The sequence below is a fragment of the Psittacula echo genome (genome assembly GCF_963264785.1).
Source record: "Psittacula echo genome assembly, chromosome: 10".
Taxonomy (NCBI): Eukaryota; Metazoa; Chordata; class Aves; order Psittaciformes; family Psittacidae; genus Psittacula; species Psittacula echo.
Genome location: NC_137741.1, coordinates 19493085 through 19505664, shown reverse-complemented (window position 1 = coordinate 19505664; position 12580 = coordinate 19493085). Strand labels below are relative to the sequence as shown.

The following is a 12580-nucleotide window of genomic DNA, read 5'->3' as shown; positions in this document are numbered from 1 at the left end:
AGACCAACATTAGGAAACCACAGTGCAGATGACTAAGATTATGAGGCAGTCTGTGCAGTTTTAGGCATACCAGATATAGCCAGCACATAGCCAAGCCAAGAGTATAACATTTCTCTGAGGAGTGCTGCTATCTGGCACTCCGCTGTTAAACCCACATCTCATTGCTTTACAGTCAGTATTTCTGTCCCTATCACAGCTCCCCTCTACCCTCCTGCCATCCTCACAGAGAAGTGCTCCTGCAGAGCAAGGCCTCCATAAAGATCAGAGGAGTGGGGCTCTACAGAGAAAACAACCTTGAAACTATGGCAGCCTCATCCTTCACAGAGCAGAAATAACATCAAAGCTTGTTTAAAATAAGATAAATTGGTAGCCTCAGACCATCCTAGAAACTTCCCAGCCCTCTCCCCAAACCCTCATTCCTAGTTTTATATCTTACCAATTTCCAAAGTGACCTCTACACAAGTGCAGAGCACTCTGCAACTGGTTTTATTTGCACAGCAGTTACCTGGTGGGCTTCCCCTCTGCCCATTATTATTATTCATGGAATATTTCAGTTGGTCACACATACTGATTTCCAAGAAATTACTGGTCTGCTCTGACGTACCAGTCTGCAAATCTTCATAGTCTTTGATATCATTTCCAGGTGTTTGCTCAATGATCAGTTCTATCTGTCTGTCTGTTAAATACTGTACGTCATCATTCTGACTTCTCCTATGCTGTTCCGCAAGGACAGCTTCTTGAAGACTAAGGTAACTTCTTGGTATCTGCAAGCCACAAGACAAAAATAGAAGGATCGATACGAGACAGCAATCACTCTGCTGGAGATGAAGTGGCTAAGTCATCTCCCTTTTAAAGGGAAATTACAGTTCTGTCTTTTCCCAAAGCCAGATAGGCATCTTATTGTTGATGTAGAAGGCATACAAAGTATGTAACTCCTAACGTTCACCTTCCAATCCAAAACCAAGCCCCCCAAAAGCCTCCTTTTGGTAAGGATCACCACCCACTAGAAAGAGCAGTTCTCACCAATCTCCCTGCAAGTTTCTGTGAGCAAATTGAGCTGCCGACATCCTTCATGTTGCAAGTGACATGGAAAATCAGCTGTCGGAGTCCATCGAGGCCTTCCAGAGTCTTACATGAGAGCTCACTGCAAAAGTCATGCAAGGGTGAAGATTATCAAACCTTATCAGCACACCGACTTCCTTTACAGGCTCACTTTCTCCTATCAGTGACTTTCAATTTCCTGTGTGAGGTGAATGGGAGGAAGGCTGTCAGTGAACATTTTTAGCTTTGGAGAAAAGCCTGGAAAAGGTATGCTAGGCCAACCTGTGCTCTGCCTGCTTCACTCACTGTGCATTATTCTATTCCCTATGCACTGTCATCTCTGGGGACTTCCCTGGCAGACTGACCAAAATCTTTTTGACCCTCTTTCCCTTCATTGCTGCACATATCCTGTAAGGGACTTCAGGAAGAAGGAAAACACAGTGTTCTGGCAATCGCTGGAGAAGAGTCCAGTTCTCTCTCTCCTCAGATCAAAGAGGCACGATGATGACTACCAGACACCTATTCTCACCCTCGTTCAGCTGGATTCTGTAATCTGGGAATTGATGCTGGCCTTCATCGTCTCTTTAACAGCTAAAAACCTGCTTGCTCCAGCTCCTTCTATTTTTGGTCTTCTTTTGGGCTGGATAAGAATGGCTCATTTCCACTTTCCCCAACAAAGGGTCTTTCTGACTGATTCTACACATGTTCCAGTGGCAGACAGAAAATCCTCTTCTAAAGCAATGTGCCTTATCTTAAACCCCAGACATTGGTGGCACTGGGATCACTGAGATGTTGGAGGACCTGCACTGATAAAACCATTCTGGGCTCACCCACACAAGGATTTCACAACACATGCTGCTCTGGCTGCCTGGAGTGCTGCTCAGAGGAGCCCACATCTCAAGTGGATGCTGGGGTGTAAAGAGGAAGCATGGGGGAGAGGAAGTACAAAATCAGGCACAACTCCAACTGGGAGGAAATGCAGAGGAAAAGGAAGGTGAAGGGGAACATGTAGGATATGTGGCAGAGTGAAAGAAAGTCCCCTTGAGAAAGAATGACTGACATCATGTTAGGATGCTCTGTGGTGATGGGAAAAGAGGCTTGAGGAGACTGAAGCACAAAGTTTTCTCTTTCTCACTGTGAGCCTCTATGCCTCACACCGAGTCCCTGGTACTCCTCCTAACAGGAAAGAGCCAGCTGGGATGCCGGACACAGAGCCCGCATCTGCAGAACGGATCATGGGAGGTCTCCTGATGACTTTGCCAGGCAGCAGATGGAAAGCGCTAGGGACATTGCAGTGCCCTTCTTTACTTGCCAGCTGCCACCTGCTCTTTGCCCCAGGCATTGGTGATTTCACACTGCTTGGTGCCAGCCTGCTGCATCCACATTCCCCCCATGCTGTGCGCTCCTGTGGCTGACAGATCCGCTCCTTTCTCCTCTCCCCAAGGGCACTCTCTGTCAGCTGAAGGGAGAGAGCAGCATCAGACTGCATGACCTGACACTGATCTTCCAGACAGCATCACCCTCTGTTAATCACATCCTGAGAACTCAAATGACACAGGTTTGGATTGTCAGAAGGCTCAGGGGGCTGACCCACTACTTGCCCTGCCATGTGAGCTGTGTTCTCACGTCAAGAGGTCTCCTCTTAATAAACACCACAGCACCCACCCTGTAAAAGTCATGCTCTCAAGCTCTGCAGTGTTAATTACTCAATCTGTACTTTCTCTCCTTGGAACTAAGACTGTATCACCATTTAATGGTGAGAAAGCCAAGTGGAGCAGGAGCACTAAAACAAGCTGGCCTGAGGTCATGACTTTGGACCTTCCAGCTCTCAGACCCATGATCAGACCCCTGAGCAACACTGAACTTCTCTCTAATTATACTACATTATCCGAGTCAAAAATAGATGAAACGCAATGCTGACATGTCTTTTAAATCAGCTCCGTTGCCAAGGAGATTGAGTATTGCAAAATGGTTTAAAGTGACATCAAACAGAGTGACTGAGCTCCATAAAGGCACGAGTACTTACTGCAGGTGCTTGAACGTGATATCTGGGAAGCCAGTTGCTCTGGATCCAGAGGGAGACCGGCAGAGAGCCAAGACATATGCCCTAAGAGTTGCTATCCTCTCAACGCGGAACTTAGTTTCAATTAAATCAAGGTGTGTTCCAACCACTAATACCACTGAATTTGGAGCTTTGGCCTGCAAAGGGAAAACACTGACAATGATCTCATCCAGATTATGTCATGGTAAATTCAGTGAGGACATGTGAAAAGTAGAATATTTAAGAGGCGGTAGTCATACACATTAATAAAATGGAATATATATTTATATAAAAAATGGCTGCAACCTGTTGTGACAGTTTGACAACAGCAACAAGTGATATGGGTATTACAGAATTCCTCCTGCAGAATACAGCTTAATCATCTGCTGCTACTGCAAAGCAGAAAACTGTCAGTTTGGGTTTATTACATCAGGTCTTAACATACAGGGAGTTGCCATGTGGTATTAAGGTGCTATGAGCCAGCCAAACGATGGCAACTCTGTCCACCCAGACAAAGGAAAAGTTAGCTTAACCTGTAGCCAGAAGATCTGATACCCTGCGAAAGCCCAGTTACACTCTGGAATGGGTACCAGAGGAAGTTATGCAAACTTTTTCACTGGCGGTATATGGAGAGGAGAGATAAACTGTTAGAAAAGTCTCAATCTACTTAATCCTGAATCAGTGCAAAGGAATGGATTAGATGATCTCGTGTTTGTTTCCAGCTCTTCCATGATTCTCTTACAGCACTGGAATGTATCCAGATTTCAGGGAATGCGCTGCCAAATACAGTGGGATTGCACAGCCTCAAGCAGAGATCAGCCTGCTGATCCAAATGACTTTGGCCACAGAAGCCTATTCAGATGCAGAAATACATGCTTATTTGCAGCCAATCCATTTCCCTCTTATGATGCCCACTGAGATGTCCTAACTTGAATGACACCAACCTTGAACCCCGTGCAGACAAAGGAGCGATGGCTGTACCAAGTCAGACCAAAGGGCCCACTTGGCCAAACATTCTTGTTGGTGCTAACAAAGAGTACAGGCACAGGGCAGGCATGCACAGATTTTTCTTGGTGTGCTCTCCCAGTATCCTGCAGCTCACCATCTTTCTGAGATTTCCCTCAATTAATAGCACTTGATGTATTTTTATTCCACCAGTCCTTTTTTCAGCCTCTGACACCCACAGCAGATTGTAGCTTTGCCACCTAGTTTGGGGGTTTGATTGCTGCTGACCATTATGCTGGTATTTCTGTAACGTCAAGATGTTTCTTTTCTGAGCAGCACTTGCTTTGAACCCATTTTTGTGTAATATTAAAACAGATATAAAATAATAAACATTTATAAAACAACTATTAACATTGTATTACAAAAATCAACTCCAATGAACTCGCTGTAGCTCTGAGTCTCAGCTGACAGCTGTCTGGGAGATACTCTCCAGCTTACCTGAATCTAAAGTGTTAAAAATATAACCTAAAGACTAATGTGTGTCTAACCCCACAGAAGAAAGAAAATGCTTCAAACCCCCCATGGAGCACAGTGTGGTCAAACACTAATTCCAAAATAAGTATGTCCAGCCTTACTTAGCAAGGGTTTATAAATCAGCTTTTGTTTCAGTCTCTGATGTGTGCGAGGGGGAACAAAGCAAATGATAAATTTAAACCATTAAATATAGCAAAACGCCTACAGCGCAATGGAAAATTAATTCCAAAAGCTATGCAAAATTCAGAGCTTGCAGAGTTTTGGAAAGCAGACCAGAAAGAATCTGTAATATCACATATCTGTGTGCTGAGCTGCTACTTGATAAACACATACTCCAAAGTCCACCAGTGACTTCTTACCTCGATATTCAGCAACCAGAACTGCAAGTTTGCCACAGCTTCTTCCCCCAGTGCCAAGTTCCATACCACTATGTACAATGCTTTGTCTGTGAAGAAACACTGATTGACTGTAGACATGCTCGCTGGGCCTCCGATATCCCAGACATTGAACTCCACTGAATCAACCTACTTAGACAAAGAGGAGTGTTCAAATCAAACGGTCGCAGTAAATCACAGGGAGATAATAGCTGAAGTATAAACCTACGCCTGCATAATGTATGACACAAGAAGGGTTTCAATGTCCTAATTGTGCCTCCAGGAAAGATAAATCAACAAGCAATTGTTAAGCATAGCTACCACTTCCCCACAGGAAATCAAGACTAATTAGTTGCTGCTAAAATGATAGAGGTGCCCTTGATGCTGGTAAATCTCCAGTTGATGCTGTAGATTCTCCAGTACAAACAAGGGTCTTATTCTGAGCCCTGCATTTCACTGCATCTGGAATAGAAACTGTTTCATCCTTGTCAGTGCCACGCTCGACAGGACTGCTGAAGTTACTTATCTGCCATGGCTGTGGGGAACAGGAAACCCCCTGCTGAAATCACTTCCACTGAGCTCAGCCCTAGCTGAGCCAAAGAGAATATAGATGCTCAGGAGATGGGAAACTTCTCAAGCCTTTCATAAAGGCCTCCTGCACGTTCCTCAGAGGTTTCTGACGTGTGTGTCACACCAGAGACAAGGCAGAATTACAGCTATTGTAAAGCAGACTCACTGATTTTGGGGGAATGCATAAATGGAGGCATCTCTAGCTCAGGTTCTCTTCCAAGTATCTCAGCACCCATTCCTCCATGCACCCCACACAACAGCACTAAGAGGGAGGATGGCTTTCTATTTAAAAGATATTCAGGCTCCCAGCAGCTTCTGTAGGAAGCACCTACAGACCTTGGAGGCTTCTAAATCCTTTGTCCCTGTGAGGCAAGAAGCCTGTGACATGAAAGAAAACCAAACTCTGCTCTGGCCACCATCCTCAGAGCATCATGTAATGTCAAGTGGGCTCTGTTTACTGGTCCAGGTCCAAGTACTGACTGATCCCACATGACAAGTTACCCTATGAGATTTCAGCAAGGAGCTAAGTATCTCAGTAGGGCTCTGATGTCCTAGCATAGTCCTAGTTTGAAGTTTTCCAGAAACAGCTGGAAGAACTTCCATATTGTTTTAAGCCAAACCCTAATTAGCACAAGGACTGCTTTGTTCATCCAAAAGACCTTCAGCTGTGGGTGCCTGTATGGAAAGACAGAGACACAGAGGTAGGGACAAAGCCTGTTCAACATCTTGGTCCCACTCCAGGTCTCTGATGCTGTCTAGGTTTTTATTTCATTCAATTGCTCTTCAATACAAAATGAACAAATCCCTTCTCCCACCAAAGTCTTCTCTTTAAAGAGTCAGGCTGTGCTTGCTCTGTTTCTTTCTGTCTCTGGCCTGGCACTCTTTGCTGTATAATAGCTCAACTCAGCAGGGTCCTCTGCTCCTTCCAGAACAGTCTGGTGGTCATGGCTCTCCTCCGGAAATGGAGAGCCATACATTTGCACGCCCTCAGCTCCGACAAGACCTCAGGACCAATTCTGCATGCTCTAATCTCTGTGTTACTACACAGGCAGTGGACAGGGCCACCTACAAACCCTCGAATGAATGCAGTGCAGTCCAAATGAGTTCAGTATGGGTTGACACACTCCCCGAATGAGCCATCTGAGATCTGGGTGTTTGAGGCGTGCCTTAGACATCCCTGGGTCACACTTGAGGTCAGGCATCCTAACTTCCACCCACCTTCCCCATCTAGGACAGTTCAGATATCAAGGGAGTCCAGCTTTAGATAGTGATGTCCCATTTTCTGGCCCCAAATGAAAGGACAGTCTGCTTTAGAGAAGCTGATTTAAAACATTCTTTCAAAATCAGTGTCCAAAAACCACCCAAGCTGGGAAAGCCAGAGTTTAGGCTCACTTTCTTTGGGATACAAAGTTGAGTGCTCAGGAAAACAGAACTGTCCTCTAGTACTGAAACAGAGGAATTGTGAAGGGTCTAAAAACATGTCACTTGCAAGACCTGGCTCACAGGTACTGGAAGCTGTTCTCTGTAAAGGGACAGACAATTTCAGCCCAAAAGGGATACTGCAGGGCTCAAACATCCCACTGGGGCTAAAGATCCTGGAATGTTTTTCACCTTTGCCTTGTGTCCCACTGGCTTAGGGAGCTCCCATTTTGTTGTACGGATGGTGGCATCACTGTGCATCATCTGAGGGACTTTTCCTGTCTGCAGGATCTCAACCAGTGTTGACTTTCCCTGCCGTGGAGGACCGATGATGATCATCTTCATCAACTTGCACTTCTCTGCCTTGCGCAGCTGTGCTCGTAAGTATGCCAGCACTGTTTTAGGGCCTATGAGGGGGAAGTGAACAGGCTTTATCTGTGGTTCGCAGTTACAAATGTACATATGTAGAGCAGGACTGCACAAAACCTACTGCTGCAGACACATCAGCTGAATTAATATTTTCCCCGAGTTTCACTGTGGGCTGAGACAACCCAGAGAATAAACAAAGAAACCTCTAGTGGACAAACCTGAGACAGAGACCCCAGAAAAAGGTCACTGCTCTGAGGCTCCACAATGGAGCACTGTAAGAAGAGACAAATGCTGTGGCTCGTATGCTTCAGAAGCTGAAAGGAAACATAAAATACTAATTTAGTATTGGAAAATACTCAGTTTTTCCTTCTACTTTTATGTTTCCAGTTAAAATTAGATTTAGGCTTCAACAGTGTGCTGGAGAGGGAATAATTCCCAATAACTTTGTTCCCACAGGATTTTCTTATTAAAACACACAAAAAAGAAGACAGTATTGTAATAGATCCAAAAACCTAGCAGTTTACAATAAAGTCACTTCAATGCGACTCTGACTGCTGATCCTAAACACTTCAGTCTTTACAAAGGCCATCTAAATACCCTAAAATATACATATTCAGGAAGCAAGCCATGGAATTTATGTGGTATGCATAGTGCAAATGAAATATTGCATTTGTAAGTAATAATTTTAACATGTGATCTATCTTAAATTGATCTTATAGCCAGAGCTTAGCACCGATTATCAAATTTGCAAATATGCAGAAGAAGTTTCCCTGTGCAATTCCAGTTATCCACAACAAGGGCCTGGGCACCCACTGTCATTAGGAGTATTAAAAAGGGAGTGATTTTCATTATATGTTCAGTCAGTTTAATAAAGAACACATAGGCTCAGCCTTACCCTCTTTCCTGATCTCTGCAGGAACGTTACCGATACTTAGTTCCTCGATATCCAGCTGCCAGAGATTAGCCAGCTGCCCAAGCTCTGGAGGAAGCTCTCGGATACCAGGGTTACTGTACAAAAACAAATAAATCTACCAACAACCAGGCTTTGTGTGTAAGTAGCTGCTCTCACGGACTCTCAGATTACACTATTCTCTCCTTGCAGAAATCTTCCATTAACATTTTAATAAGACTACTCAGCACTTTAATAGTAATTTCCATCCTAAAAGTGATGTATAACCTCAATTTATCCTCTGAGGCAGACAACTGTAATCATCTTTACTGGATAGCTGAAGAAATAAGGGCAAAAATGATGAGTTAGTCACTCTAACGTTATAGAAGCTGACAGCAAAAAAGCCAGAATGAACTAGAGACACATTAGATTCCCAGGCCTGTGTTCAAAGCATTAGATCATCTTCCTTAATTCAAAAGCCCAGCCTCCTCCTTATCTGAAGCAAATGACAGGCACAGTTTTAACAAGGGGCTAACTATTTCCAGCGTTTTGAGTTCAAAAGCACTGGACATCTGGGCTGGGGCTCCGCAAAAGACTGGTCACTAAAACAACACAGATATAATAATATTGCATAGATTTTCCAGAACACGGACTTACTTTCCTAAATAAAGTTCTGTTAAACCTTTCAGAAGGCAAACGGATGGAGGGACAGAGTCCAGCTGATTGTCATTCAGATAAAGGACTTCCAGAGAATCACTCAGAAATGCTGGAAATTCCAAAAAAGTACCTGGAACAAGACAGGAAACAAGTTGTACCTTTAAAACATAACAGTCACCAAAGCTCTGAACCAAGAGCCTTCACCTTAACTTTGTAGGCAGGACATGAGGTCATGTTCCTTGGCAGAAACCACCATGAAGCAACAGCAGAAAAGCAAACAGTCTTCAATGGCAAGCACACATTGATGCCCACATCTCACATTTTTAAAGCCATGGTGATGCATGTGTTGGAAGGTGACAGTCTCCAGGACTTCTGGGTTACTGAAGGAGGAACTATAGGCCCGCTAACATGACTATATGTCAGAGGATGAGTGGTATTATATTTCTTGCTGTTGAATAGCTGGTAATACCTTGTGAACTGCCTCTATCCCAGCCTGACAGCTGGCAGGGAAAGGGCATACCAAGGGCACCACTGGTTCTCAACATGTTTTTCCCCATGTTGCCTGACAAAAGCCAGAAGCCAGTCAGAATTCATGTTCAGGCCCCCATGTCACATCCTGGAGCAATTTATGGTGGATCGAAGTCAATAACAACAGAGAAGAAAACCCAAACTGCAGCTTACAGACTGCCAACCTATGCCTCTAAAACACTGTTCCCATTTGCCCCTCTGCTGTCTCAGGCTGCAAGGTCTCAGGGCACTTTGGATTTCCCATGTATCTGAACAGCAACCAGCGTATTTTGGGAGCCACCCAAGCAGTAATAGCAGCGACTGCATGGCTGAGTTGCTGCTGCTCGAGAGGTTCAAACAAAGGGAAATTCAGTTGGTTCCAAAGAGCATCATTTCACTCCACAAATTACTCCTGGGATAGTGGCATGAAAAGCTGCCATGAATTGTGTTGCTGTCTTAAGAGTGTCACAACTATCTGCCAAGCAGCATCCTGAAGTCAAGGAAAAACTAGGCCACACAAGGACAAACAGATTCTGAGTCTCTGATTAGGAAAGTACAACCACCTCCATCTGCTGCCTCCATGGTCAATGAAAGCAGTGATGCTTCTATTGATGTGAGACACGTCCTTCCTCAAGGATAGGACAGTTGCACTTCCACCAAGATCTTCCCTTACAGAGAAGACTTGAGGAACTGTAACTAGACTTAGCTGAAAAGGGGAAAATAGAAAGTAAACGGAAGAGGTTTTCTCAGGAGAAAATTCCCCACTTCTAATATTAACAGCATTTCGAGCCTGAGCTATGATCAGAAAAGAAGATAGAGCCCTACTGTCTGCAGGGGTGTTTTATGCACGTGACAGAACTGTCTGCTGTGGGCAGGGTGTCACAGTCCTCCTTTGAGGCTTGAAATAAGAAAATCATCTTTGGGATTATTTTAGGAGAACAGCAGGCTCATTCATGGATTCAATTCACTTCCTTTCTGGCTCATCACTGGACTTAAACTTTTCATTGTTCCTTTTCAGTATGCACCTAGGCACAGACAGATTTAGTCCTCTTGGACACGTAGGCTCCTAAAATAGTGGCAATACTCTATTCACCAAAGAGTCCCAGGCAGAAAGGAGTGTTCTATATTGGAAGCAAGCTCGAGGTGTTTATGAATTGTAATTATTTATTCATGAGTTATTTATGATTTCTCTGGCTTCAGCTCAAATTTTCTTTTAAAGAACTGCAGAAAAATTAAAACAAATCCCATCTTGAAAATATATTTTTGGATGAGTAAACGCCATCAACCCCATGTGCGTGTGCAAGAAGTTATTCTGGGATTTATCAATCAAATATAGTGAGCACCCATAAATTATTCTCTTTAAATAATCTAGACTTAAGTAAACAGCTTTGTTGGTAAAATGAGATGAAAACCTGCCCCCCACCTCGCTTGGAGACTTCTGTGAGCAGCTGATGTACTTAAGCTTCTGTTTTCTCTTGATGTTCTTTAAATTCTTGGCCACATCCTCTAGTCTCACCAAGCTATACTTGGCAGAGGAACAGAGAGGGGAAAAAAAAGAGCTGGCTTTGCTCTGTCTCTGTGGCTGTTCAACCGTGGCACCAGCCAGGTGGGCTACTCCGTGCCTTCCTGAGGCAACCTCAGGCAGCTTGAAGTTGAACCAGGGTAATTTCAAGCAGTACTAATGCAGAGTCCATGCTCTCCTCCTTTACGCACAGGGGTTATGCTGGGTTTGCAGCATGGAGAAATCTCCATCAGCAGCAACTCCCTTTTCTGGCTGGTTTTACCTGCCTTTGCCCACTGCTCCTGCCCTTCTCTCCCCATTGGGAAATGCTGCTGTATGTAGCACTTCACGGAGAAGCTCTGAGGATATGACAGTCTCCACAAACTCACAAGGTTCAGACTCTTTTTTTCTAAATCTTCCATGTTCAGGATTTCACCAATGCCACAGCATTTCCATTTCCATTTCCTACTTGCAAAACAGCGCAGACCAATCCTGTCTCCTCCTTGGGGTGCACACACAGGACTCAGGACTTGCTGCACAGCAGCCTTTACTTCCATGAGCAGAAAAATGAGCCTCTGACCTTCAGTCCTAACCTAAAGCTATGGCTGTACTTTGTGCATTTACCAGTTTTACGTGTTCGCATTGACCTGAGACCACAATTTCTAGGGGAACAGAGGAAAGCATTTGCTGCAGGAGAGCCTCTCTCTCCTGCAGGCAGCCGAGTGCTGCTCGGATGTGCGTCACGAAGACGCCAGCTCTGTTCCACTCTACGATTTGTAAAGAATGCTTTAGAGCAAGTCATTCTTCAAGGCAGCAGAGAAAGAGAAAGCTCTCCAAGGGCTTTAAAACAAAACAAACAAACCAATATGCAGATGAAGCCCACAGAGAGCAGGAAGGAGTGCAAATATCTGCAGATATTCCTTTGTTCTCTGTAGGATTTCATCTGCATGGATCCAGAACATCTCTTCTGCTCTGCCCCACGCTGGGGGTGCAAATCACAGAGACAGGGAAAAACATGCGTTTTACAAATTCAGCAGCAGGAACAATCCTAAGAGTAATGACACTAATTATGGGTTAATTTCCTTTCAACACACCAGTTAGTACTCTGCTAAAAAGAATAACCTTCATGAAAAGGATAAAAGCTCAGTGAAAGAAACAGGTTTCACTCATTCTTCATCTTTCTATGTCAATGGTAACAACCAGCTGCACCGTTTCTTTTGAAACGTTTAATCTAAATGTATTTCCTCTCAATTTAAAAGCTGTTGCACTTGAAATCACAGATGAATTTACACTGATTTCCCTCCAGCCAAGCTCCACAGATCCCTGCTGCTTCACAGCTTGCTTGGCATTCTCAGCAGTTGCTTCCCTGTGTGCCTTACCTGCCTCTGGGCCACCGCGCACCCTGTTCTTCGTGGTGAAAAAGGGAATCCGCTTCGTTTTGAATCCCTCATCACTCCTGCAGGTCAGACAAAATGGTCACATGTTGAGAACTGGCCTGCAGCTTCATGCCCAGGACACTAGGCAGTGCAGTCTGACCCTGCTCAAGGTTGTGGGATTCACAGCACAGCTTTTACAGGTTCCTGTCTGCTTTTGAGAGATGGGATTGAAACCCGCTGTGCAATCACTCAGCTAGACTCCACCAGCACTTGTCCAGGCCCAATAGTTTTCTTCTGGCAAATTAACAGAGCTCGGCAAGGCAGTGCTTTCAGCTCCCAGGGCGAGAGCACTTGACC

General features: G+C 44.6%; 1 protein-coding gene across 1 annotated transcript in view; it reads right to left on the bottom strand.

Moving 5' to 3' along the window:
* LRRK1 (leucine rich repeat kinase 1) overlaps positions 1-12580 on the bottom strand; it is a gene marked incomplete at both ends in the record, with an annotated part of 73081 nt that overhangs the window by 25037 nt on the left and 35464 nt on the right. The window contains 8 exons of the mRNA XM_080626528.1: positions 605-764; positions 1024-1144; positions 3068-3240; positions 4921-5085; positions 7117-7331; positions 8189-8301; positions 8840-8969; positions 12227-12303. Of these exons, the coding sequence (XP_080482654.1) occupies positions 605-764; positions 1024-1144; positions 3068-3240; positions 4921-5085; positions 7117-7331; positions 8189-8301; positions 8840-8969; positions 12227-12303 (1154 nt within the window). The remainder of the gene's footprint in view (positions 1-604; positions 765-1023; positions 1145-3067; positions 3241-4920; positions 5086-7116; positions 7332-8188; positions 8302-8839; positions 8970-12226; positions 12304-12580) is intronic.